This window comes from Excalfactoria chinensis, chromosome 4 (genome assembly GCF_039878825.1).
Source record: "Excalfactoria chinensis isolate bCotChi1 chromosome 4, bCotChi1.hap2, whole genome shotgun sequence".
Classification (NCBI taxonomy): domain Eukaryota; kingdom Metazoa; phylum Chordata; class Aves; order Galliformes; family Phasianidae; genus Excalfactoria; species Excalfactoria chinensis.
Genome location: NC_092828.1, coordinates 2,277,963 through 2,305,169, shown reverse-complemented (window position 1 = coordinate 2,305,169; position 27,207 = coordinate 2,277,963). Strand labels below are relative to the sequence as shown.

The window sequence follows — 27,207 nt, the reverse complement described above, 5'->3', positions numbered from 1 at the left end:
TTGCCTGGAGCTTTGCAGCACATGGATGGACTCTGGGTTAGCTCAGAGGGGGGTCATTAAGGTTGGAAAGGATCTCTAAGATCACCATGGCCAACCCCAACCCATCCCACTGAGCCCACTGACTGTGTCTCTCAATGCCACATCTCTATGGCTCTGGAACTACCCCAGGGATGGTGACTTCCCTACCACCCCAATGCCCAACCAAACTTTTGGAGATGAAATATTTTCTAATATCCATATCCTAATATATATATCCTAATATAATTCCTGACACTCCCCCGGTGCAACTGGAAACTGTGATCTCTTGTACCCTGGTTTGGAAGAGAAGGCCTTGACCTTTCCGATGCTTTTGTTGAAGGGATTGGTTGAAATGAGAAGTGGAGTTAATGGCCTAAAAACTGCCAAAATTCCCTACAAATCTAAACAAGGAAATATCTGCTTTTCTCCATCTTGGACTCATAAAGATGAGACCAAGCAGCCAGTAGACTCGATTGTGCTTTTTTATTCTTTCCCCCCACTGTACCTAATGACATCAGTGAAAATGTCAAATCTTACAGCAGCTCCTTCCTCCCTTTCCTGTTTTATAATCCAACGTGAAATGCAGTTAGAGGAGAGTCTAGAAGCTGGTTTCCATCCCGATACACCTATCCTTGTAGTTTTCCACACAGAGCTAGTATTAGACAGCAAGACTTGATATTTTAACCCAAAGTGCTCACTATTTCATCTGCTTTCACCCATGCCCAGCAGCTGTGGCTTCCAACCTTTACAGACCAGCAGATTTCTCCAGTGCTTTTGGGTACATATTCTTGGCAACAGAAATAACTCATTGGGGAACATCTATTTTTCCGAACCCACGACCCAACCACAGACCGTGGTTTGGAAACCAGATCCTTAAACAAAACACTTCCAACCCTTGAAATCCCTCCTTGTGCTTGGGGCTTTGCAAACCTCCACTTCCTCTTGGCATCCATCTCCAGATTGTGTCACTTGCCAGCTTAGTTAAGAAGCTGATTTGAATATTGTTTTATCACACTGTGCTTCTCAGACAGCATTGAGTCAGCTTAAAACCAGCGCAGTGTGTACTGGCTCCCAGTTAATTATAGTCATAAAACATAATTTACTCCAGCAGAAGGAAATACTTGAATCTGGAGGGCTCTTTGCTGCAGACGCCGGATCCTGAGTTGGGTTTTCTTTTCCCCTTTTACTACATGGGGCACGACGTTAGGGAGTGAATTTTCTGACTGTGGGATTACAAATCGCCGAGGTCCACATTCAGACTACCCACAGTGCATGGCTGATCACAAGGATGTTTTGTCTCCAAATATCTTTAATGCAGCCCTGGGGAAGAAAGGAAAGGAAGTTGTGCCCTCAATTATTAACAGTTTGCATCTTTATTGGGATTTCTTGGCAACCACCAAAGTCCCCAGGTACCCAACCTCCCTCCAGTGGGACCTAGCTCTGTTCCCAGTGGAAACCCTTGACAGGGTTGGTGCTTCCACCCATTTTATCTTTCCGGGGAACTGAATCATCCCACTGCTAGTATTCTAATGGAGAATTTGTTTTCCTAAACGCCACGTGCTCTCAGTGCAAAGAGCTGCATCCTGTTTGTTGTCCCTACCACAGACACGGACTGAATCACTTCATTCAACCCATTCCTTACATCCATGTCATTAAGCAAATCCATCTGATTGAGGCACCTATTGGTTTGAGAGCTGAAGGTGGAGATAAGGAGAGATCAGTGCCCTCCTTGTTGTAGACGTAGCTCTTGGAAACATCTCAAGTACAGGACTCAGGGTTATTTTAGGATCATTTGCATGCATCAGAATCTCTCCGCCATTGTCCAGAAGGGGATTTTTGGCCAGAAACCAGGTCTAAGGTTTACACAAGAGGTTCAGACTTGCACAGCTCAGCGTTTTCCCACCAAGAGGTTGCCTTGGATGAGTGCCCAGCTACAAGGAGGCAGCTGGGGAAGGAGCGTGGTGGAGGACATACGGTAGAGCTGCAGCAACAGCAACCCACTCTCTCCTTCAAGTTGTCATGAGCGTTTGAAATAGGTGGGAGAAGTGTGGGCACAAGCTGGAATATCTTGTGGGACCTCCAATGGGAGCAGCTACTGCTGATGGGAGCCTTGGAGGGGGCAGCTTGTTCCCAGCAGTGTTTGAGGCTTATAGGAAGGGTGAGAGCAAGGTAGTCGTGATTTGCTGATAGAATGGCATATAATCAAATTCGTTATCCTCACCTCTTTCTTTACTCCTCACTGCTGAATGAGAAACTCATCTCATCCACCTTCTTTCTAGCCAGTACTGCATGAAACCATGGTGCTCTCAGATTTCTTCCCTCCGGAGCCCTCCCAAACCAGAAGGAAGAGAGGCACGTAGAGGATATGTTGGCCATGACATCGTGATGGTGAACTTGATCCTCTCCAAGTATTCCAACAGATTCCCTCCTTGTTTGTTTCTCTAGCACTGATGCAGGGGTGGTGGGTGGAAAAGCAGCTGTCTTGGGTCCGTCTGGTCTATATCTTGTGTCTGTCTTCCTCAAATCCCAATAAACCCTTAGGAGATCCCAAATAGAAACTGACACTTGTGGATTCAGCAAGAACAACCAGCCAGACACTCTCCTTTATGTTTAAGTGCTAACCAGCCAGAAATGTGGATCTCTTCCTTATGGGTATACACCCAAGTCCCATAGTGTCATTTACCAATATGTCCTCTGCACCTTCATCCAGCCTTTTTGGGGATGAAAGGAGTTTCAGGACAAGTAGGGAAATAAAAGCAGCTAGAAGAGAAATGCACCTCATGTTTCCTATTTTACCATCTTTCCTCTTCTGCTTTTTAATCCAGTATTAGGAGATGGGAAACTTTGTTCCGAGTTTGGACAGAAAAGACCCTAAAGATGTGAATGACGAAAGGAAAGGCAAGCCACGTGCAAGCCAAAATCCAAAGGCAAGCTGTGGAACTGCAGGCAGATATTTGCAGAAACAAAGCAAGGGATAAAACTAAAACCAAACAAACCACCAAATTTACCCTTAATGTGTTGGTTGGTTTCTCTTGCAGTTGGTTTTTTAATTGCAGAGGATTTTGAAGTTCTCCATTTTCTGGGTGTGTTACAGGAGCAGCAGAGTTGAGACACAAGCTTTTAATGAAGTTTATGTAAATTTGGGTATGTTTATATTTAGCAAACCAGATTTAGGAGCGCTAATAAAGCAGCAGATGAAGCGTAGAAAAAAGCTGGTGCAGTTTTCCACCGCTGTCATTTTTTAGCTTCCTCCCACCATCCCCAACAAAAAGAGTTTGTTTCTGATGCTGGTTTCCCTTGCAAACAAGTGATATAAAAAAACCCCTTTTATCACTGAATGCTGTCTCCTGAGAAAGCAGCAGGGTCCATATCTGGAAGCCATGGTGAAAAGGAATGTGAAGAAGGAGAAAAATTTGGAGGTGCCAAGAATGGTGTGACACCAGGTCCAAGGGAAAACTGGGTAATTAACCATTGCAATTAGCCTAATGACAGACGTGAAGCGTGCCCATCCTGTCCATCTGCACAGCACTACAACCTGGCCATTCAGCTCTTTGATTTTGGGAAGTGAGTGTAATTGGACAGACTGAAGAATGAAGTGAGAGCCTACAATGACCTATGTGAGGCTAAGATGGAGATACTGGGGAGCCCCGTGGTGTCCTGATGCCTTGCTGCAACTTCTTTGAAATACATAATTCATCCAGTCCAACCATCAGCTCATCAACACCATACCACTAAACCATGACACTCCATGCAACATCATCTACTCTTCTTGAATCCTCCAGAGATGACTTCATGGATACGAACCACAAAGTCCCACTTGGCATATTCATGTACTTGGGTGGGGCTTCTAAGGAGCAAAGGGTGATCCCGCATTGAGCAAACCCTTCCTTATCAGAAAAGAACAGCACTCCTTTGTACACACAGAGGAATTCATGTTGAATGCATCTGCCAGTTACAGACATAAGCCAAATGAGATTTACAGGCTTGTGCCTGTGTTGGCTTGATGACCGATGTTGTTTGGGCTGCATCCAGCCTATCTTAGCCATTTATCTGGTCCTGTTGGTTCCCTCTCTGCCACAGGGATCCCTCACTGTGACCATAAAACTGCTCCATTTGGGGAAAGAAAAGAGTCATTAGTACTAGAAATTTCTATATTCGTCAGAGGTTGGCATCTAATGCGGTATGACAAAGATTGTTACAGAATACTGGGCAAAAATGCTACAGAAATGCACATAATTTCTCCCCTTTATGCCATATCCAGCTTCTTATTTTATTAACAAAAGGGACAAAGTCTGATTTTAGGATTAGTGTGGTCATAGCTTGGGTTTGAGACGGAGCTTACCCACATCCCATCTCAAAAGAGAAGCAGTGCAGTACAGCTGGTGATAACAAAACAGCAAAACCCAAGCATTTCCTATCTGTTCTTACATCACAGCAAGGCCAAATTGCTGCCAGTCAGACAGATAGCCAACAGATGGGAGCCTTGCTTCTTGTCTGCATGATTTAATGGGCAGTAGACATGCTGCATGAGAAAACCACAGCCACTTTCCTTGTACCCAGACTAAGCTAGCCAGCGGTTCTCATGTTTTCCTCAGGGATCCCATTCCTACAACACAAAGAGAGTTCCAAAAAACAGTTTAAAAACCTATATGTTGGCAAGCACTCATGATATATATACGTTTTACAGGGACCAACCATCTGCTTTTACCGCATTCACCGGTGCTTTAATGCTCACCGGGGAGGAAGCTTGCCAATGCTGTGTGTTTTAAATCAACACCGCCAAGCTGAGCATTATATCCAGATTTTGGCTGAAAGGCTCTGACATAGAAACAGAAGCATGGAAACACAGATTTGTGTGAGTTGGAATGGACCTTCAAAGGTCATCTAGTCCAACATTAGGAGCATGGAAACAGGCTCCAATCATCATTTAAGTATGTTGACCAGGGAGCTTTGTTTCTAGTTGAACTTAGGGTTATACAGTGGCTCCTGGGTCCGTCTGAAACCTCTTCCCTTGTAGGACTTCAGAGACTCAGTGCATCTGTGCCTGTGTGGCCCATTAATGGATGCTATTCTTTGCTTCTGCTTTCCTTCAGCTTATCAGGAGCAACCAGCTATCCAGCTGAGTTGGTCACTCTGAAAGAGCTGTCTAACATCCACATACCACAGGTAAGTAACCATGAACATGTTTGGTGCATCTGCCATGCTCTGGACAATTTGAACTCATGGTGTTTGCAAGCATATCAATTAATAAGCATTGCTTCCTTGGAGTGGGAGGTACAGCCCAAAGGTGTCAGGGGAACCTGGGTGGGCATCTCTTAAGAATGGAGGTTTCTTTCTTAATATAAGGCATTGTTTTGGAGCAAATACAGCCCAAAACACGGGGTCTGCCTAGGACCTAGATGTGTTTCCTAGATGTGTTTCATCTTCAGTTACTACAGGCTCATCCAACCCAAGGAAGAAGGGCACTGCTATCACAAACCGGACCTACAAGGTTAATGCCTATGTGAAAGATGAAAGAGAGCAGGAGAGAAGCCAGAAACATACCACCTGGTGACCTTTGGCATCTGGTTGTGGTGGTCCAGAAGGGAAGGAACAGGGGGAACTAGTGGACATGTTGCCCTGGTGATGCAGCAGATAAATGCCTCCAGCTCCCAACATGTCAGCGAGTCTCGTTAATCCAAGTTTACATTTTAAACAGAGAATAGGAGCTTCCAACCAAGAGGATTTATACACAAGGACTTAACAGTTAAATTTATTCATGGCTAAACTGAAAAGCCCAGAGTTATTAAGGCATGAAATTGTGCCAGTCAATTAAAGCGTCAATCATAGCCAGGCTCATTTAGTAGAGCTGCTTTAATCCCAAGAAAGGAACATTTCTTTTTTTTGGCCTAGTGAGAGAACACACTGACTTGACTTTGGTTTTAGCGAAATAACTGTTCCTCAGTTACTGCTTGAGATTTGCCAGTTTTTCATTTATTAATTCATTTTGGTGATCCTGTGATTCTGATATTCTGCTGCCGCGCTCTTTCCAAGGTGATACGTGCTATGCTTGTGTAGAGACATAGGTGCAGTTTGAGCTGGAGATGGGGTAGCTCCATTGAGCTACAGAGCAAACAAACCAACAGACAAGAAAACAGAACAATAAGGTATTTAAACCAGCACATATTGCAACTTTGGGTCACCTTCTGCTTTTATTCACATAATGGTTCTTCACTTCTGTTTCAAACTGAGCAATTTGATTATTCTACTTGTCGTTTCATGCAAAACCTGCTTGTTTTATTTGCTCCTCAAACAATTTTTTTTCCTCTCTGATCCAAAATCCCAGAATGCTGATTGCATTCGTGGTAAGGTTTTAACAGATGATGACTGTCATTTGGCCTTAGGTGAAACACGGCTATAGAGAGCAAATCTCATACCTTATCGTAATGAACTGATGGTCAGAAGATACATCTCCAGGGGTGGTTTACGTGGAAATGCTGGAAGAAAGAGAAATAAAAGACCATATTTGGCATCTGGGCTCACATTCATTTCTGACTTAGGGCTGGAGAGTAAACAGGAGCTCAGGGAGTCCAACAACTTGGCCAAGCTTGCATTGGAAGTTTGCAACTGTGAGTTGTACATGGAGCTTGATAGAGAGCTGGTTCTGCTTCCAGTGCATGACACTTATGTTTATCATGGAGCCAGCTTACAACTTTAAGCAACTGTCAGAGCCCTGCTGGCAGTGCAGCAGACTCAAAGACCACATAAACAGTGAATTTAGGCAATCTGATTTGAAACTCAAGTTCTCAGGCTTAAGGAGGTCAAAGCATTCTCCTCAATATCTGCTGTTGGAGTGGAGCATGTAAGTGAACCAGTCCCACCTACAATAGCAGGGTCTGTTGTAATAGGACCAGAGGAAATGGCTTCAAACTAAAAGAGAAGAGACTTTGACTGGATATAAGGAAGAAGTTTTTTATAGTAAGGGTGGTAAGGCACTGGAACAGGTTGCCCAGAGAAGTGGTGGATGTCCCATCCTTGGAAACATTCAGGTCAGGCTGGATGAAGGTTTGTGCTTCTGATGGAACCATGGGCATCCCTGTTCATTGCAGGGGGTTGGACTAGCTGGCCTTTAAAGATCCCTTTCAACATGATTCTACCTCCTTCTGCTTGTTCCAGCGTTCTGAATAGCCCTTGCCCGCATCACTGATAGATGAACCCATCTATCAGATAGATGAACCCATCCTCCTCCTCTTTCTTTGGGAAATGGTTTGTTCCCTTTAAAATGCTACCAAAGCATGGCACAAATTAAAAAAATAATAATTAAAATCACTTGCACGTGTTTTATGAAGTACTACTGTAATTACATACCCATACTCATATGTTTATGTGCTTGTTACAGCCACATAGTTGCTTTATGAGGCCCACATAAGATCAAAACCAACAGTTGTACTGGGTGGGCACAGATGTAGTAACAGTGAAGAGATTCACCTTGAGCACTGTGACTATGAACCCTTGGCACTGCTTGGCTAGAGGGCTCAAGATGTCTTTCCAGGAGTGAGTTCATAGAATCATTAAGGTAGGAAAAGACCTCTAAGATCTCCAACACCAACCTCAACCCATCCTACCATGCTCATAACCACGTCCTTCAATGCCATGTCTCTGTGGTTCTTGAACACCTCCAGGGATGGTGACTCCACCACCTTGCTGGGCAGCTGTGCCAATGCCTGACCACTGTTTCTGAGAAGAAATATTTCCTAATATCCAACCTGTATTGTTGAGAACCCTGGAGGTCTCCCCAGTCCTCCATCCCTGCCTCCATAATGAAGATAATAGCCCTTCAAGCCTTGCAAGGGGATGAAGCACTGAGTACATTACAGATGGAAGAGTGCTGAGATGTGACAGTGATTGGAGCATTATATATACCTGAGAAAGTTGCATCTAGCTGTAATTTGCAGTATTAAAATAAGCCTATTTAATTACTAGGCTGCAGACTATTTCTTCCTGTTCCCACCTACCATGAGATATTGTGAGGAAAAAATAGCACATGTGCAAAGAGAGCCTTAATAAAAACTTGGGAGAAATTTAAGTGGGTCTTATCTCCGTAGGTATCCAGGTAACTCCTTTTAGTACTAAGAAAAAAGTCCTGAGGTAGGCAGTTTGATTTATTGCCTGGGTCTTAAACTAGAACGTTTCTGTCTTTAGCTCTGGCAGTAAGAACAGAAGCGCTAAGCATAAGATGTCCACATCGTGTCTTCATTTTGCTGATGGATGGTTTGACAGCTGAGAGTCTTGTCACTGTGATCTTTTCCTACCACTGATTTTTATAGGACGTTGGTGGGGGGACAGAATTGAACTTCCCATCAGCTGGTGGCAGCGTGTCTGTTGGGTTTTTTTGGGTTAAATCTCAAATAATGTCCTGTCAGCTTTCTAAAAGCTGCCATGTTTTTCAAGTGTCACAGCCTTACATTCTTTGTGGCATGCAAAACGTTGTGCGTGTGCATCTTTAATCACTGACTTAAGAGAAAGTTCTTCCTTTATTTAGGATGACCTTGTTTAAATCCACTTGGACCATCCTGGGTCAGCTTTCACCTTGATTTGTCAGGTTAGCAAGGCTGAGTAAGCTAAATTTGCAAGCAATGAGACTTAAAATTCAAGCAGACACATCTTTTGGGTCAGTGCATCACTGAAGGGAAGGTTGGTGTCCCACAGTCCCTCTGGGTACATTGACATGGCCAGCTAAGCATTTGAGCATAAGCCACACTTAAATTAAGCCAAGGAACTGCTTTAAATGGCCACTTCAGCCCAAGACCTTGAGAGTGGGAAAAGAAGAAAGGGAAAACCAACATGCTGGGCTGTGACTCCCCCAGTATCTCACTGTACAGAAGTAGGGGGAGATATACGCACAGTGGATGGACACTGCAGTTTGATGCATTGGCTTTACCAAGGACCAGCCCTTTGAGAGTTTTGAGCAAGCACTGTGTGCCCACAACTTCCCCATCAATTTAAGGGCCTATATTCGTTATATCTCTCTACTTTTCTGCGTTGTTTAGTGGATGGAAGGTTTCTAACTGATATTGCTGTCTGATTTTAACGACATCACGGACACAGACTATGGCAGTCCCTGTGTATGTGCTATTTCTGAGTCACCACCAGACACTTCTGCCAAGTGTTTTGACACAGCTTTCCAAGACATTGAGATATACACAGGCAGGATAGAATTTATCTATTCAAATGCAGGTAGCTCCAGGGTAGCCATCTGCTCTGGGCGAGTCCCTGTGGGCTGTTTTATAGCGCTTGGAAACAAACAGGCAGTGAAATGCATCTCATCTGCAGCAGACAGCTGATTTTGGTCAGAAGAATAACTTCCTTAAAAGCTTTTATTTCTCTATGGCAGTGACAACAGAAGCATTGTGTTACTACCTCAAACACAGGCAGTAGGCATAGATGACTCTACCTCATTCTCTGGTCCATGGGTAGCTCTAAATGGAACCTTGATGGAGTGTTTTGGTGACCCTGGATGCCAGGGAAGTCAGTGGAGGTAATCATTGCATCTTGGCTCTGCAAGGGATTGGGAAGGGTAAAAGAAACTTATTTTCCAGCCAGCTCTGTTCATATTCTTTTGAAGCATTTCCTGAAAGAAATTCAAGGAAGCACCGAGCATTTTGTATCTAGAGATAGTCCCCTATAAGTTTAGATCCTAAAATGCTCTCTTGAGAAAAAGATGTGGGAAGAGATGGCTCTATCAGGCTGTGCCATGACCCAGAAGAAGAAAGGGAGTGCATCCTCTTTGAAGAAATTCCCCTTGTGCCCTTTGGTTCTGTTTTACTCTGATGAATTATTACTGCTATTCTAACAAAGCCCTTTTGGATTGCCTGGACCGAGTGCTTTAATTCTGTGCAATGGGAGTGAGGGCTCAGCCATGGGAGCTGCATCGAGGAACAGGTTGTGGCTGCTGGTTGTGGCTGCTCTCTGTGCAACTCTTGGTACAAGAGAAGCTCGGATGGGTGACATTTGTGTGACAGTTCTTAGGCAGAGAGGTTGCCAAAAGAATATCCCCCCAGGCTACAAGTGTCCTCAACGTTGTCTTGTGAAATCATCCATTAGAGCATGGGCTGTGCTGAATTCTGGCTAGCAGCTGGCACATGGGAGTGGCCATGCCAGGAGTCTCTCACCTTTAGATTTGAGCACAACTCTTTTTTATCCCTTATTGCCATGTCTCTCTGGAGTAGGGGAAGGCAGAATTCCCCTCCCTGTTCTTCTTCCTGCCTCCTCTTGCAACTCTGTTTAGTGATTTAGGAGACCGAGACATCAAATTCAAACCTAATAATGGGGTCGTGCTGATGTATTGATTTACTCTACATCTGATGAGCAGCGCTGCTTCATTCTTCTCTGGGCTCAGCAGTATTTCTTGTAATTCATCTCTGATGAAATGACTCTCCTTGAAGCTATTCTGAAAAATGTATTAGTGAGCATCATAAAATGCACATGCAATATAAAACACGGGGTGAAAATGTACTACATCACACTGATTTCCAAAAGCAACACATCCTGGGTTGTTATTCGCTTCATTTTCTTTCCTTGATCTTTGGTTCTTGCAGCATTTTCTCACAGCGGTGCTTTTGCTTTCTCTGTAACATTTCTATTACTCCTGCTAATGTTTTTCCAACCACCTTCCTAAAAGAGGTATTATGGGGTTTTCCCTATTAGAAAACAACCTTATCTTGTAATCTGATGGGACAGAGGAAGTCTAAATCCATTATTGGAGGGCATTTGGGCTAAATTATTATTATTATTAATGTTATTCCTATTGCCATGATCATTATTATTGTAAAGAGAAGGAGGAGTAGGGTTACGGCCAGTTCAGATCGGTACTGGATGCCCAAGAGAGAGAAATGTTTCTTCTTTCCAACACTCTTGAATGTTTCATAATGTTCATGTTGTAAAACTGAGGACTCATCATCATTAGACTTTTCTCATTGGTTGTTATGTAATTGCCAGTAGAAAAACGTAAAGAAGTAAGTGAGGAAAAGCAGCGAGACAAACTTTAGGCAATTGGTGTCCATCCTGATAGGGATTTTAAGTGAATTTGGCATTGAAACTCACATGGGGTGGTGTGTAATGAAGTCTACACCTGTTGGGGACAGATGCCTCTTTAGTCACTATATCAGAAGTACTTTCTTTTCTCCCAGACAGACATGAACATCTCCTTATAGAGACAAGTGCTTCCTGAAACCATTTGCTTCTCAGCTATTTTGAAAGCCATTTCATCGCCTTGGTTTGATCCTGCAGTCGCGAACTCCATGCTAATTACTCTTCATTTACATGATGTATCAATTTATTTACACCATACAGCCTTGAGTTTGGATTTCCAAAGTTTGGCAGCAGCCTTGAATACTCAGAGAATCTCTTCACCCTCCTTCTCCTGACGGCCCTCCACAATACCAAACCCAAATACCTCCAAATACCAAATCCAAAGGGCTGTTAGAGTGGTTTCCCCATGGACTGTTGTGTTGGAGGTCATGTATGGGTGGGCTTGGAGGTCTGGATGAGCTGACAGTGAACCCCAGGGTGCTGGTAGTTTGGATTACTCCCCAGGGCATTCTATCTGCAGGCACCATTGAACTTATCTGTCTGTTAGAGTGTTGGATTTGTTCTTGCTTAGGGCTGTTGGCATTCTGATGTCTTTTGAAGATATAATAGAGAAGTGAGTCCCGAGGAGTGACAGCACTAAACTCTGAGCAACGTCTCCAAGGACCCAGATACTGAACCAGAACCGTTTTCTTTAAGCTGCATCAGTTTCCATATGCAGCTCAGATTTTCTGACAGTGCTGTAGGAATATCATGCTTGGAAAGAGAGGTTTATTATGAAGAATGTTGTCCCCTTCAACCGTTAGGAAAAGGCAAAAAAAGTCTGAAATCCTTAAAAACATAAAAATCCCTGATTTTTATGTTCAAAAGTAATTAAAGGTAAATTCAAAAGTAATTAAGAGGTGACATTCCCACCCACTCCCATCCACTCTCACCTGAGCAATATCAAACGCCCTCAGCCTGGAGATTTGCAGACAGTTGTGAGATGAAAGGGAAAAAGCAGGATGATGGGAAGTTAAAGACTGGTGGAAGCCACGGGCGATCATAGAATCATATCATAGAATCATAGAATGGCTTGGGTTGGAGGGGACATTAAAGACCATTTAGTTCCAACCCCCTGCCATGGGCTGTATGCTACCCACCAGATCAGGCTGCTCAGGGCCCCATCCAACCTGGGCACATGGAGCTTTACTAGGACATTGCTGTTCGCAATCTGCTGTTGCTTCTCATGTCAGGAGGACATCTTCCAGACCCATGGCTCATCTGGGTGTGTTCATGCCAAGCACATGACGTAAGATGCTGCCCAGAGCTTTGTCTGTGAGTCAAATGGCTGAGGCATTTAGGAGTCTAAAAATGTACATTTGGCATTCAGATTGTCTGCATTCAACCAGGAAAATCACAGGCTTGGAGCAGAGTCCTTGTGAGCTTGGTTTACAAGCATGAGGCTGTGTTACCAGGTACTGTCACCAAATGGCTGGCATGTGGCCACTCTCTTCCTCCCTCTTCTCCTAATTGCTGTATTAATAGACCACTGAATGCATTCAAAGGCTCAGAGATATGAAGCTGGGAATTAAAGGGAGGCTGAGAAATAGATCTAAGCAATGTGGTTCTTAGGCAGTCTTTCTCATCACCTGGAAAGAGTTAATGTTCATCACCTTTTGCACGGGCTGAAACAAGGAAGGTGGTGGAGCCACCATCCCTGGAGGTGCTCAAGACCCATGGAGGTGTAATGCTAAGGGACATGGCCAGTGGGCAGTATTGGCAGTAGGTGGATGGTCGGACTCGATGATCTTAAAGCTCTTTTCCAACATTAATGGTTCTATGATTCTCTGATGTCAGACCCTGTTCCAGTTCAGGATGCACCTAGAGCCACACAGACTGTGACACCATGTCATACCACACCCCCACATTCCTTGGGCTGGGATACTTTTGTCACAGGGAAGCAGATATCTAAGTAGGAAATGCATGGAATCAGCCCTGATGGGAGTTTTTGTGTGTTGTGAACAGGAGCCCATTGGCAACCAAGGGACCAAACCCAATGTTCATACAGGGCAAAGTACAGGTGCTACCAAGATAAAGACAGCTGTCTGCTTGCAGGATATTTTCTCCTCCTCCCAGAATAAGACATCTGTAGAACATCATTTTTCAATCTCCACTTCTTGTTTCCTCACAAAATTGCATGTTCTATGTGAAAGATCTTATGGTCATTAAAAGAAAGTGGGCCGGTGTGATACGTGTCTGTTTCCCTTCCTGTGTGCGAAAACAGCCACTTCTTTCCTTGTGTTTTGCCTAAGCTCTGTCTCAGAAAGATGCACAAGATGGAGAAAAACAGCAGAGTCCAACAACTGAAAATCTTACATGCTGAATATAAAATATTCTCAAATCAAAATGGCAATAAAACAAACAAATGAAAATCATTTCTTATGTAAGAACACAGGCGGAAAGTGTCACAGTGCTGACAGTCATATCAGATACGCAGCTTAAATATTGCTAAGAGAAGGTTCAAAACAGAAGGAGCTGTTTCACAAGGCAGGTAGGAGAACTCTAAATTGTCTTGCCCAAGAACGGGGTTGCTAAATATTTACATGAGTTTGAGTGGGAGAGCAGACAAATCATCCGATTCAGAAAATAACTCGGTTGGAAGGGAAAGCTTGGTACCTCTGGTCTGATGAGCTGCTCAAAGGAAAGACAGCTTCAAAGGTAGATGGAGTTGCTCAAGGTCTGATCCAGCTGAGATCTGAATGACCCAACTGTATCCTCAGGTGAACCAGGCCCAGCACTGTCAGCTGGTAGAGCATTGAGATGCATCAAGTGAGGGTCAGGTGGGGTTTATGGAAAGGCACTGCCCCATAGGGCAGTAGGCATGGAACAGGCTGCCCAGGGCAGTGGGCACAGCCCAGAGCTGCTGGAACTCAGGGAGTGTTGGGACATTGCTCCCAGCCATAGGGTTTGGGTGCTGTGTGGAGATGGGAGTTGGACTCAGTGATCCTTGTGGGTCACTCTCAGCATCCCATTGATTAGGGCACTGTCCCTTCCTGAGTACTGTGCATCCTCTAGGAGAGGCAAGACCCGCTGTTCCTCTATTTCTTGCCCAAATAGAACTGGGACATTCTGGCTACTGGGAGACCAAAAGGAGAAATAAGGTAGAGGTCAGCAAAACCATAACTGGCCTGGGAATGGTACACAGAGATGACTGGTTCCAAACTTAGAGATTTAAGTTGGATATAAGGATATAAGGAAAAAGTCTTCTACAGTGCGGGTGGTGAGACACTAGAACAGGTTGCCCAGACATGTGGTTGATGCCGCATCCCTGGAGACATTCAAGGCCAGGATGGATCAGGGCCTGGACAGCCTGATCTAGCTGTGCTGTCCCTGTTCATTGCAGGGGAGATGGACTGGATGGCCTCTAATGGTCCCTTCCCACTCTAAGGATTCCATGATTCTATGATCACTCACTCACCTTTCTAATGGCAGGTCTTGAGCCAAGATGAAGAACAGCTTTGCTCAGTGTCATCAAACATCTCCAAACCCCAGCTGGGATAGCTGTAGGGGTTTGTCAGAATTGTCTTTTCTCCCCAGATCTCTGTGTGTGTTTCTGTACATATTTCCACTGCATGCGGAGTGGGATAAAAAGCTGACTTGAGACCTACTCATTTTATGCCTGAATTACTCCAATTTTCTCTGCCCGAGGCTCCTCATTCTTTTCCACTGCGTTGCTACTGGTCCGCTGGGAATCTCTCCTTTGCTGTGAAGGTTTCTTTTGTCCTCCAAGATGGGCACTTTTCCCAGTGACCTCCAATTTTTTGCCTCTTAAAATCTCACGCAGTTCATTCGGACACTTGTGTGCGCACGCCCAGTTTCAAAATGGCTCAGATTTATGTTAAACCAGCTTTTTTGGGTGATGCACTGATTCCTGCCTGATATGAAAAAAATACTCAACAAAACAAGGGTGTATTTTCAGCATGGTTTAGCAGTGCCTCTATGAGGATCTCGAGTTGCTTAACTAAATTACTGATGCTTGCTTGGGTGTGGAAAAGGCCTTGGTGTCTTTGGATGCGTATGACTTTATTTAACCAAAGTGCAGTCAAAAAGCAGAAGGTTAAAGTGATGTGAACACATTCTGGGATAGCACCATTGGAATGTTCATGCAAGATGCCTCACTATTTCGAGCAGAATGTTTTGTTTTGGTGAAGCTATTTCCAGAGTCTGGGACTCTCAGAAGCCAGTCTTAGCACTAAAGAATGAAGCAAAGAAGTTATTCACTTGCTCCACCTCATTTAGCAGCAGACCCTTATTTTCCCTGATCTCCCTTTTGTTATTGATATACCTAAAGAAATCTTTCTCATTATCCTTGATCTCCCTAACCAGGTCTAATTCCAAATAGGCCTTAGCCTTCCCTGTCACATCCCTGATGGCCTCACAACCTTCCTATACTCATCCCAAGGACCCAGACCCCTTTTCCCTTGTCATTCTAAATACTTTCTTTTTCCACTTCAGTTTTTCCTTGAGCTCCTTGATCATCCATGAGGGTCTTCTGCCACCTATGTCTGACTTCTTACTCTTCAGAGTGCATCAATCTGGAGCTTGGAAATGGTGTTTAAGTGTCAACCAAACATCTTGTGCCCCCTACCTTCTGGTTGTGACCCATGGGCATTCCATTCCAGGACAAACATTGATTTTAAGACAATCCATTCTTCATGATCCTTACAAGAAGTTTTGTATTGGATCACCCAGAATCATATTCTTTCCTCTTTTTTCCTCCTGAAGAACCATCAGTTTGAAAAATGAAAAAAAAACCCACCACTTTTCATATGCTTTCATTTAAAAGGGCTCCTTTTAACTCTTCATAACCCTTAGCTCTTCATAGCTCTTCTACAATTTGTTTTTAAGCAGCGCTAGACATACCACCAGAACGGGGATGTTCAGCGGAATTAAGCAAGATTATGTTATTTTGAAGGCAGTTTAAAAACTCATAACACAGAAAATTAGTATAAATTTGCCACTAAAACCTTATGCACATATATATTTACCACAGCAGAACAGACCATACTTTTGCTATGTGCTGAACATGAAGTGCTCCATCTTGGGGGCTTTTGCATCCTGGCAAGACATTCTGAATTAGCATCTGGTTAGTTTTAATCCTGACAGTGCAGTCAAAAGGGCATCATTATCTCCATGGCAGAGAAGAAGATGGAGAGCTTAGGGAGGAAATCAAACCCTGAAGCAAACATACGTCCCTGTGGCCAGACAGATCCAGTGACCAGCTGCTGCTAAAATGTTGTGACAGAGCTGATGGTGGCCCAGAGTGTTTTCTGGGTGAAGAAGACTTGGTTTTGATAAGTCAGTCCAGAAATGGGCAGTTAAAGAATGACCTGGAGGCACGTGAGTGTGGGAGTACATACTGCGTGGGCTTGGAAGCAGAGGCATCATGAAAACTGCAACCTAGATGGGGTAGGGTGATGGGTAGCAAAAGTGCACCAAAGTGACAAGACACTGACGTGGGAAAGCAGGGAGGTCGTGGTAAAGTTTAGCACCTGTTAATGTCATGGCAGTGTGGAAGAGAGTGAGGGTATGCTCATGTCACACGGTGTCCCATTGCATCCCTGGGATCTTTGCTTTGCAAGATGCAAAATCACAGGGGAATCTCAGGGATACCACTCAGTTTTCCCTGGGCAATGGCAACCCTCTTAGGGAGAACATAGGAGAACAAATCCCAACTGCTGGCACTGTTTTGTGTTCTGGGCAGGAACATGTGACTGTAGTGATAAACAGCATCTTTTGAACATACAGAACCATAGACTCATGCAGTACGAGACCCTGTTCCTGGTCTTGCATCTTGCAGGCGCCTATAGTGGAGTGTGGGCAGTAAAACTCCTTCTTGAGCCTTTATCTGAACAATACAACTTTGTTTGTGTTCCAACATCTGACCGCATGGAACAGACACTGTCTACGTCCTCTTTCTGTTGATGCAAGTTTGATGCAGCAGGGTAGGTCAAGAGCAAAGATGAATGCAGAAAGACAAACCCCACCAGTGCATGAACACAAAGAGACACCTTATAGCCCAAATCCCCTGAGAAATCACATCGAAATAAAGAAACCAGTCTTGTATATGTATTTTTTTTAAAAAAGATACATCACTTTTAGTGTATTTGTTCAAGCTGGCTGGACACTGTACTGAAGCACTGTAAAGCTGTCAGAGAAATCATATACTCTTTTTTTTCCTGTTGTCAACGAAAGCGTGCTTTTATGGAGTCAATTAGCCACAGATTATGAACACACATCACTTGTCTGAGAATGAATTACAGCACACCCTAATAAACATATCCATCTTTGCTCACTGCTTATCCCCATGATGGGGATGGCATCAGATTTTCCTATCCAACCAGAAAGGAAACTGCGTGTTCGTTTGTGTTTCATCCTCCAAGTGTGCCTCTTTCAAATGCAGCAGTGCTAAAGTGTGAGGGGAAAGAGGGTCATTGGTGTTACTACTCTGGCGTGCAAACCTGGACGCAAGCTTGGTGTGAAGACTGCATTTACACTGGTGGAAAGAGTTCGTATAAGCTGGTATGGCATGAGTGCTTGGATCTACAATGGAGCCTATAGCTGCTGTTGTATCTGATAGAGAACTGCAGTCAGCATCATCTTTACATGGCATATCACGTGGTTTCCACCGACCTTAGAGCCCTTTTTGAAGGTGGAGAGCCACAGTCCTATCGAGATTTTTTTTGTTTGGGTGGGGGGTTGCTCTTTCTTTCCTCTCTTCTTTTATTTTAACAGGTGGGGAAACTGAGGCACAGAAAGGTGGTGTGATTTGCCCACAGTTGGTGGTAGACCTTGAAACCCCCAGTCTCTCTCTCTCAGCTGCTCAACTCCCACCTGAGTCGTGGTGGAATGGCTGCTTGCTTGGTTCTCTTGAGGAGAACTGCATCTCCTCCAGGAGAGAGGGGAAAAGTGTCACTCCCAGTGGCAACGTCTGGCAGGGGGCAACAGCACCCATAGTTTCTGCCAGCCCCAGGAGGCAGGAGAAGCAAGGAACCTGAAATGGAGGGGCAGGAGTTTGCTGGTCAGGCACTGAGTTGGAGGACATCACTCTACAGGATGCATTCATGTCTCTCTGTGGCTTTCAGGGCCTCGTGCATGCTGGCGGCAGAGAGTCTCCTGTTGATATTCCTGTACCTGCACCTCAGGAGGTTCCAGAAAGTAGTCCTCAAGTCTCGGTTAAAGAAAGCATAAATTAAGGGGTTGATGAGGGAGTTGGTGTATCCCAACCAGAGCAGAGTCCTCTCCAGCCTCAGGGGCAGACAGCTGCAGTGTATACCACAGATAAAAGGCCGAGCCGTTGACATAAGGAAGAACGGAAGCCAACAAAACGTAAAAGCCCCCACGATTATACCAAGGGTCCTGGCTGCTTTTTGTTCCCGTTTGAAGATGGAAATATTCTTCCGGTCTTGCCGGAGCAGTTTGGAAAGCGTGGCACATTCCTCCACTGCCTTGGTGCGCTTGGAGCTGGGATGGCCACGGCTGGAGGCCTCCAGACAGTAGACACCCTCCTCTTCATAATGCTTGGAGAAGTTCATGAAGCGGTGCTTCTCAGCACTCACCTTGGCAGCTTTGTAGATCCGGCTGTACATGACGAGCATGACGGCCATAGGGATGTAGAAGGCAACCCCTGTAGAATAGACCGTGTACCCAAAGTCCTGGCTGATCAGGCAGACTCTTTCCACGGTGACGTTCTTAGCCCAGCCAAAAAGAGGAGGAAGTGTGATGGAGGCAGACAGGAGCCAAACGATGAAGACCATTTTGGCCATCAGCTTCCCATTTTGTCTCACGGGATACGTCAGTGGACGAGTGATCCCCAGATACCTGGAAGAAGAAGAGTTGCAAAGTGGGTTTTGAGGCACCGCTACTTCTTACAGAGTCAGAGTCATTAGGGATGGAAAAGACCTCTAAGATCACCCAGTTCAACTGCTCACCTGTCACCAATATTGCCCACTAAGCCATGTCCCTGTGTATCACATGTACACATTTTGGTTAGCCTTGGGCAATTTTCATTCCTAACTAGTGGTGGTGCACTGGAACAGGCTGCCCAATGAGGTTGTGGATGCCCCATCCCTGCAGGCATTCAAGGCCAGGCTGGATGTGGCTCTGGGCAACCTGATCTGGAGGTTGGCGACCCTGCACATAGCAGAGGGGTTGAAACCAGATGATCATTGTGGTCCTTTTCAACTCAGACCATTTTGTGGTTCTATGAATTTCAGCCTGGAAACAGAGTAAGAAATGAATTTCCCAAGTGAAAACATTCCCAGGGATCTGCAGCATCTTCTGTAAAATTTATTTCTCACCCCTTCAACTCTCTTGCCTAGAGACCCTGTTTCAACTATTCCCTGCTGCTTTCTTGCAGCCTCCCCATGCATAACACAAGAAGACATTGAATTTATGAGCACAATCTGGGATCGGCGCGGTTTCCTTGGGAATAAAAATAAAGCTTAGTTTTCCACCAGAGATTGTTTGTACAGAGAATACGCAACAAATTCCAGCGATAAGATGTATACACATAGACTGGTTTGAGTTGGAATGGACCCTTCAAGGCCATGTGGTCCCATTCTCCTGCAGTGAACAGGGACACCCACAGCTCCATTGGGTGCTCAAACCCCCATCCAGCCTGACCTTGGGTGTCTCCAAGGAGATGGGTGGCCCCATGAATGGAGATCCTTATGGGAGACACCAAAAGCACATGGTGACCTGTGGGCAGGTGTGTTTTAGCGGCTGGAGTTCTGAGTTAGTAAGATAACTGTGTGTATCAACTGCCAGCTCCTGGATCAACAACAGCATGTGATTTTGAAACATCCCCGGTGTTGAGGGGGGTTTGTATGACTAAGAAATGGTGTCAACTGTTAGTAGGGAAATTGCAGTTGTACAAACGGGTAGGGAGTTAGCCACTGTCAGCAAGGGCTCCCACTGGAAAGCTTCTGCTTCCTATTCAGCCCCAGTATGTGCAGCAAAACCCTCCAGCTGTCATAGGGATTTCTTTCAGTTCTTTCAGGTTACGGCCTCTTTTGTATGAGCTCTGCCTGCTGTCAGGAATTTGTAGGCATTTTTTAGGCAGGATGGAATCACCTCCCGCTTGTCTTGGATAAACTGGGTCAGGCTGGGAAGGAAGTGAGAATGGCAGCTGTACGGGCAGCTTTTTTTTTGCTGAAAGCTTTTCCAGGCAAAAAAAAAAAAAAAAAAAAAAAAAAGAAGGCTTTTTTTTTCTTTCTTTTTTTGCCAAAAGGAGAATTTCTACAGAGATGTAGAAACTGATGTGCAGTTATTTCTTTCCGACACTCCGAACACCTCACTGTAAGTGTTAGCAGGTTTTTCTTCCCTGATTCTTTTCCCTTCTCCAAACCCTCCCCCAAGAGTGGAAAAAGACAGAAATAAACAATAATAAATAATCCAATTCTCCCTTCCCTCGCCAGAGCCAAATAAATTCTAAGCTGAATTATTCTCCCCTGAATTCCAAATAAAATGGGTTTTACTCCCATTGAATTGTTCTTTACCTATTTTTCTCTTTATTTTCCTCAGCTGGCCTTAGCTGCAACAAACAAGCCAAACCTTACACAACCACCTACACTGCTGAATGCCTCGCGCTTGCACAGGCTGAAGGATGATGTTTGTAGGCACAAACTCAGTGCAGCCTCAAAGGAAAGCACTTGTAACTCCATCACCCCATGAGAACCTGCCTGGTCACTGCAGGGGAGTTGGTCTCAATGACCTTTAAGGCTCCCTTCCAACGCAAATGATTCTATGATTCTGTGCATTGAGAAGGATGAGATCTGACGGGACAAAGATGGGCAGTGGGACTGGATTTGGTGCTGAGCCTCCAAAAAAATGAGCCTCTCTATCTTCCTGCCTGATCTGAGCTTGGTGAGAAGTGATGAGCTTGGATGGGAGATGAGGCTCCAAGGGGTAGGTGGGAGAAGGGTGCAGAGTTAGGACAGTAGGATGCGAGTGAATGGCATCAGCCTGCAACAAAGGGGTTCAGGTTGGATATTAGGAAGCATTTCTCCAAAGGAGTGGTGATGCACTGGCAGTGAAGTTGCTGAAGATTCAAGGAATTTACAGGCTAGCCGAGCAAAATGCACGGTGACAAGATTTGGAAGGCAGGCAAAGCCAACACATCTCCACTGTGCCATCCCCACTGGAGGAAATGGGGCCGTTCTGAGGTCTTCACTGATGGCTGCGATGAGAGCAGGGAGACCTCAAAATAGGGCAGCATCTGCCGCAGCGCAGAAACAGGCACTGAAATTCAGATCATATTCCCTCGCTTTGATTCATTTTCGTGTGTCTGTCTGAATTGTTGTTAATCACGTTTAGTGGTAACGAGGAATAAAGGGCAGTTCCCACAACAGGGATTTCCTCGTGATTTGTGTGACTTTGCTGTTCCATCAGTTGTTCCAACCCCCTGAACTTCAGCACATTCATTCTGTGCCCAATGGCAGCTACTGGGTCCTTATGTCAGGGATAAAATAATAAAGGGAAGGAAAACCTCCCCAAGGTGCGTGGAGATAGTACTGAAGCTCCTGAACAAGGAGAGGAAAAATTGCACTCACTTGGGTCATCTGATAGGACAAATGGGATCATTTCAAGTTGTGCAAGGGGAGGTTCAGGTTGGATAGTTGGAAATGTTTATCCTCTGGAAGAGAGGCTGGGCACTGGCACAGCTGCTTAGGGAGTGGTGGGGTCACCATCCCTGGAGATGTTCAGGAGGAGATGAGGCACTGAGGGACATAATCAGTGGGCACGGTGGGGGTGGGTTGGGGTTGGACTTGATCTTAGAAGTCTTTTCCCACCTTAATGATTCTGTGATTCTAACTGAGCCCAAATGAGCCCAGAGTTGAGGTTTCTGGCACCCCACTGTTTTACCTGTTCGTTCCTTGTGGCCAAATTCCAGATTCCAGGATGGTGCTTTGCCTGCCTCATCCTGCTAAGGGAGAAGGGACCTCCAGGTGGAGGACAGTGAGCAGCTGGAGGTTGTGGTTTCACACATCCATCCCCAAAGCATCCCTGGGAGCTACTCATCCTGCTGGTGATAGACCACATAGTCCTCCCTACCCAGGGTTGTGTTCGGATGAAGCACATGAGCAAAGCAATCCAGCAAAATGCTGTGCAAGTTTCATCCCACCAACACTTTCACAGCATCGTGAAGGTTGGGAAAGACCTCCAAAGATCATTAAGTTCAACCATGAACATCACCTGTGCTCTCGAAAGTTTCAAGAGGCATCCCTTCCATTGGGGACAAAACCAATTTGGAGCTCATTAACTGATTGGGGGTAGAAAACACCAAGAAGAAGGGAGAGCCCCACAAGGATTGCCTGGGAAATGGATGGGGATTTCATGCTCCATTCCTCCACTGGGAAAATATACAGCGTTTTGAGGGTCTTCGTTTATCCACAGCTTGGATTCTTTACAGAGAGCTTCTTTTAATCTGAATATGCAAAAGGTTTTTTGTTTAATTTTTGCCTTTATATATATATGTTTTTATATATACATGCATATATATATAATAATGAATCTATAGCTTTGGCCGGCATTTACATAAGAAAAATGTAGGGGAAAGATGGATGTTTCCAGCATTTTTCATTTTTGATTTAAAGGAAAATCAATCAAACGCCGCTTCAGACAAGACTCGTTCTACCAGCTTCAATCAAGGGGCTTTTAGAAAGTGCTCTGCATTAATAATCAATAACAGCAGCCTGTATTTTAATAGTAGCCATCATCTTGGGCAAACCAAGCATCTTTTATATCTAAGTTAAGCAAAGCGTGAGGACGCTTCAGCCATCAATAAAAGGGCAGAACCAGGCAGTTGCCCAGCAGTGCTGATCAGGTCAGTATTCAGGAGAGCACCAGGGGAAGATTTCATATACCTTAGGACACGGCAAGGGAAGGAAGCACGAGTGCTGTTCTTTCTTCTTGCAGGGCAGGAGAAGCAGCTCTGGTGAAAATTCCAGTTAACCCCTCACTGCACAACGCTTTCATCTCTTTTAAAGCAAGACTCTCTGCAAGCTCAGCAATCCTTGTACTTCAGCCCTGATTTGCATTAGTGTAGAAGATGAAATGCGCACCTTTGGAGCTGTTTCTATCAGAGGTTAAGCCCCAAATCCCACCCATCCCAAGGTCTTGGATCCATGCTTTCCCTCCATCCACCTCCATCAGGTGCCTGATAGGAATAGAGCAGATGATGGCTTGATGAGGAGCAACAATGACTGAAAGGATGCTTGGAGCAATCCATGCAGACCACAGCCCTTTCCTAGGGATTCTTGAGGGAGAAAGCAGTGGGATGGTGCCTCAGTTTCTCCTCAGGGCATCAGAGGATGTCCAGAATATTCCCCTTCCATAGGCATGGGATGGGCTGAGCCCAAGGTGGGCTTGGCAGAGAGGTTCACCCACCCATCCCTCTGTGTCAGTGGTCAGGCACTGGCACAGGCTGCCCAGGGAGTGAGGAGCTTGGAGGCTGCATGAGATGGGTACAGGTGTGCTGGCCCCATTCCTGGTCTCTTGAAGCCCAAATCTACATGTCCAGCCCCATCTCAGTGCTGAAGGGCAGATCAGTGCTTTCCAGGACATTTGCTTGCACTGTGCCTGCCCACATTGACAGTGGTAACAGGCTGGAGAGAAGTGGTTAACATGTGGGATGAGATGCAGTGATTTTCATATAGGGTCTGTCCTGTTTGTTTGTGTGTTTGGGAGAGTGGTTGTATGTAGGAGGGAAAGAGATAAAGATGGAAGGGAAAAAAGGAAGGGGAAGAAGGAAGGGGAAGGAGAAAAGAGAGAGGGAAAAGGGAAGTTTGGAAACTGAGGTCGATCTAGTGAATGTTCAGCTGCTGCTTTGCTCCTCATGCATCAAGAAGAGACATTCAGGTATCTCATTACTGCATTTGATCTCTTCCTGCTGACACAGACACACTTTTCTCCCGACCCTGCATACACTTGCTTTTTAGGAACAGCCTGTTTGTGAAAGCTACCAGCTCAGCAGCAGAGCTGTGAGGTTGGTGGAGATTTTGCTTTCTGAGCAGCAGCACCCCGTGCAGAGCAGCAGCTGGCAAAGAGCTCAGGAGCAAGATACTGCAGCAGCCAGCTTGTGTCTGACCCTGCTGCTCTGTCACCACACCTGGATGAACCACCAGGGAGCTGTTATGGTCACTGTGGCCAGGGCATGCATCTTGCCAACACTTTCCCTTCTCAAGCTGCTTATCACAACCCAGCTTGGCTCAGTGGTGCCAGCATAAAGCCAAATCACCCTTTCCAGAAAGCCAGCATGCATTTCAGTTCTGGATCCGTCCCACCGGCTCGTCAGCACAATGTCCCTAATGACGCAGGCTGCTATAATTAGACCCAGGGGGTGCTGGCTTGCCCGAGTTGCATTGCTTTGCCAGACATGCTCAGCCTTTCCTTTGGCACTCCAGGTGTGGGAGTTCAAACCAGCAAAACCACACCAAAGCATGCACTGGGCTAAACCAAGGTTTTATTGAACTGGGAATGGGGTGTGGAGATGCCAGCACTCTTGGCCAAAGCACAGGTCCCGAGAGCAGCAGAGCATCCCATAGGGTTGGACTACAGGAGCTCCATAATGTGGTTGGTTCTGAACCTGTGCACTTCTTTGGCTGAATAATTTCATTGAGTTGGACTCAGTGATCTTTGTGGGTCCTCATCCATCCCCTCCAAACTCAGGATATTCTATGATTCTAATTTTATGGGCCAACCCACTTCCATGGTGATATGGATGGACAAAGGGCTCTGTTCTGCAAACCAAGAAAGACCAACATGCTGTCTGAAGGGGAAGGATGAAACAAGAACTTTGAGAAGTTACTTGAGCTGCAGAGGGCACCTTTTTCATGCAGAAAACCCTCACTCACTCTGTGCACTTGGAAAACACATGCAGCATTGCTGCACAGAGAAGTTGTGGATACCCCATCCCTGGAGGCATTCAAGGCCAAGCTGGATGGGATCCTGGGATGTAGTGTTTGGCAGCCCTACCCATAGAAAGGGAGGTTGGAGCTCAATGATCTTTAAGGTCTCCGCCAATCTAAGCTGTTCCATGATTCTATGATCTTGATTCTGGTGGCCCTCAACCAACTGAAAATCCCCATACCCAAGCATGCAGCTGCCCCATTTTCCCTACCTGTCCACGCTGATGATGCACAGTGTCATGATGGAGGCGGTGCAGCACATGACATCCATGGCGATGAACACATTGCAAAACACCTTCCCAAAGAGCCACTCTCCCCCAACCAGGTCCGTGATGGTCACAAAAGGCATGACAGCAAAGGCCACTGAAAGGTCAGCAGCAGCGAGGGACACCACCAGGTAGTTGGATGGCTGCCGGAGCTTCTTGACAATGCAGACAGAGATGATGACCAGACCGTTGCCTGCGATGGTCATGAGGATGATGATGGAGAGCACGGCTCCGATGACGATCTTCTCAGTGTCCCCATAGAGCAGGATCTCCTCGCCGCAGTCCGTCGCGTTGGTGAGGTTGGAGGAAGGCAGGTCTGGCTCGGCAGGGACGGGGGGTTCCTCAGTCATGAATGGATTTGGGAGCAACTCCTGAGCTGGGTATTGCTGCTCTGCGTTCTCCACAAAGAGAAGATGGTGCTCCAGAAACCGCCGGGGGCTGCCCCTCAGCAACATGCTCTGAGCTCACCGCAGCGGGCAATGGCACGGGCTTTCTCCCAGCAGTGACACCTCCAGCAGCAAAGCAGAACATTTTATCACATGCAGCCTAAGGAAAGAAAAATACCACCCTCCAGCCCCTATCTCTTGCCTCCCGGAGCTGCAGATGGAGCTCATGTGCTCGATGAGGAGCTGTTTCCCAAGTCTGCCGAAAGACGCACAGTTTGCTAGATCTGGAGGATGCTCGGAGGAAGAAGCTCGCTCCACTTCTAAAGGAGCACAAGCTGCCCAATCTTCCTGCAGCGACTGCCTAATTGCCTGCATGCTTTTCCAGCAGCACAGATAGCAGCAGCTGATTGCAATTGCTCATGGTATTAAGCACTGCTGCCAAGCTGTGCTGTTGGGCTCGCGCTTCCCATGTGCATCCGTTTGCCCTGCACATACTATAAGTGAATACAAGAGGGCGGGTGACAGCACAACCCTCAGCCCCAGAAGGATGCCCACACACCGCCGGCTGCATCTCCTGCCTGTGTCAGTGCACAAACTTCACCCTATAAATCCATGCATTTCCAACACGGTGATTGCACACACAGAGCTGCAGAGGCAGCACACGCAGCATCGCTGCCACCGGTACCACGTACAGGCAAAGGGAAGGCTGGGGCATCCCTGAGCTGTGGGGTGCCCGATGTGCACACAAGCAAGCAGCAGAGCTCCCATCCATAATATTCACCCCTGCAAATATTTCCCCACCATCGATGGGGAAACTTCGGGACAAGGCTAACCCTCTGAGCATCGCTCATGACCGGCATCCTCCTCTTTCTGCTCTCTCCTTGCAAGGAGTTTTATTTAAACCCAAGGAATCCTGCAACCCCTCTTTGCATTCTCCCCCCCTCCCCTTCCCCCACCCTCGGGTTGTGACGGGGGTCCCACCTTACCTGTGCCGAAGGGGTGAGACATCCTCCAGTCCAACCCCGAGATCTCCGGGCGGGAGAGGAGCCGAGAGCCCCCGGAGCATCATCATCCTCTCTCCCCTCCCCGGTCCCTCCCACCGCCACCCCCCCCACTCCTCTCCCCGTCTCTCCCAACCGCTCTGCCCGAGCCCCAGGAAGAGCAAAGAGAGCTCAGAGTTATTGGAGGGGACAAAAGAAACGGCTGACACAGAACCAAACCCTACCAGTGGAGAGAGCTGGGTGGGCACAACTGGAAGTTGGGCAGTCACCCCTGAGCGTGGTGCTGCGGGTGATGCACAGCTCTGGGGGCGTGCAGGACCATCAGCATCCTTCCCTGTTTCCTTTTGCTGAAAGGAGTTATTTTGTAGGAAGGGGTTTCTATCCCTTTTCCATGCCGTTTTTTTTCTTCTTCCTTCCCCCCCCCCCTCCAACTCCCTGCCAGTAGAAGGTCCCATATTCATACAGCTCTATGCTAAAGGGATGCAAACAGTTCAAGCTGAGCCTTCTGTTAAGGAAA

The 27,207-nt window shown here is 46.1% G+C and overlaps 1 protein-coding gene across 2 annotated transcripts; it reads right to left on the bottom strand.

The window, feature by feature from the left end:
- Positions 1 to 17,175: 17,175 nt before the first annotated feature.
- LOC140251457 (5-hydroxytryptamine receptor 7-like) lies at positions 17,176 to 26,789 on the bottom strand. 2 transcript variants are annotated; one of them, XM_072335257.1, is made up of 3 exons: positions 26,676 to 26,789; positions 25,250 to 25,812; positions 17,176 to 18,948 (listed from the first exon to the last, which is right to left on the bottom strand). In XM_072335257.1, exons 2-3 carry the CDS (start codon positions 25,756 to 25,758, stop codon positions 18,177 to 18,179), a joined length of 1,281 nt encoding a protein of 426 aa, XP_072191358.1. In that variant the 5' UTR covers positions 25,759 to 25,812; positions 26,676 to 26,789; the 3' UTR covers positions 17,176 to 18,176. The 2 variants fall into 2 exon arrangements, with proteins under 2 accessions (XP_072191358.1, XP_072191359.1); XM_072335258.1 differs by having other exon boundaries at positions 25,250 to 25,849; positions 26,676 to 26,772.
- Positions 26,790 to 27,207: the final 418 nt, after the last annotated feature.

Excerpts from the sequence above, each read along its gene's own strand:
- LOC140251457 (XM_072335257.1), bottom strand. The coding sequence starts at position 25,758 with ATGTTGCTGAGGGGCAGCCCCCGGCGGTTTCTGGAGCACCATCTTCTC. Across the intron at positions 18,949-25,249 it reads TGCATCATCAGCGTGGACAG|GTATCTGGGGATCACTCGTC; the intron begins GTAGGGAAAATG and ends TTCTTCTTCCAG.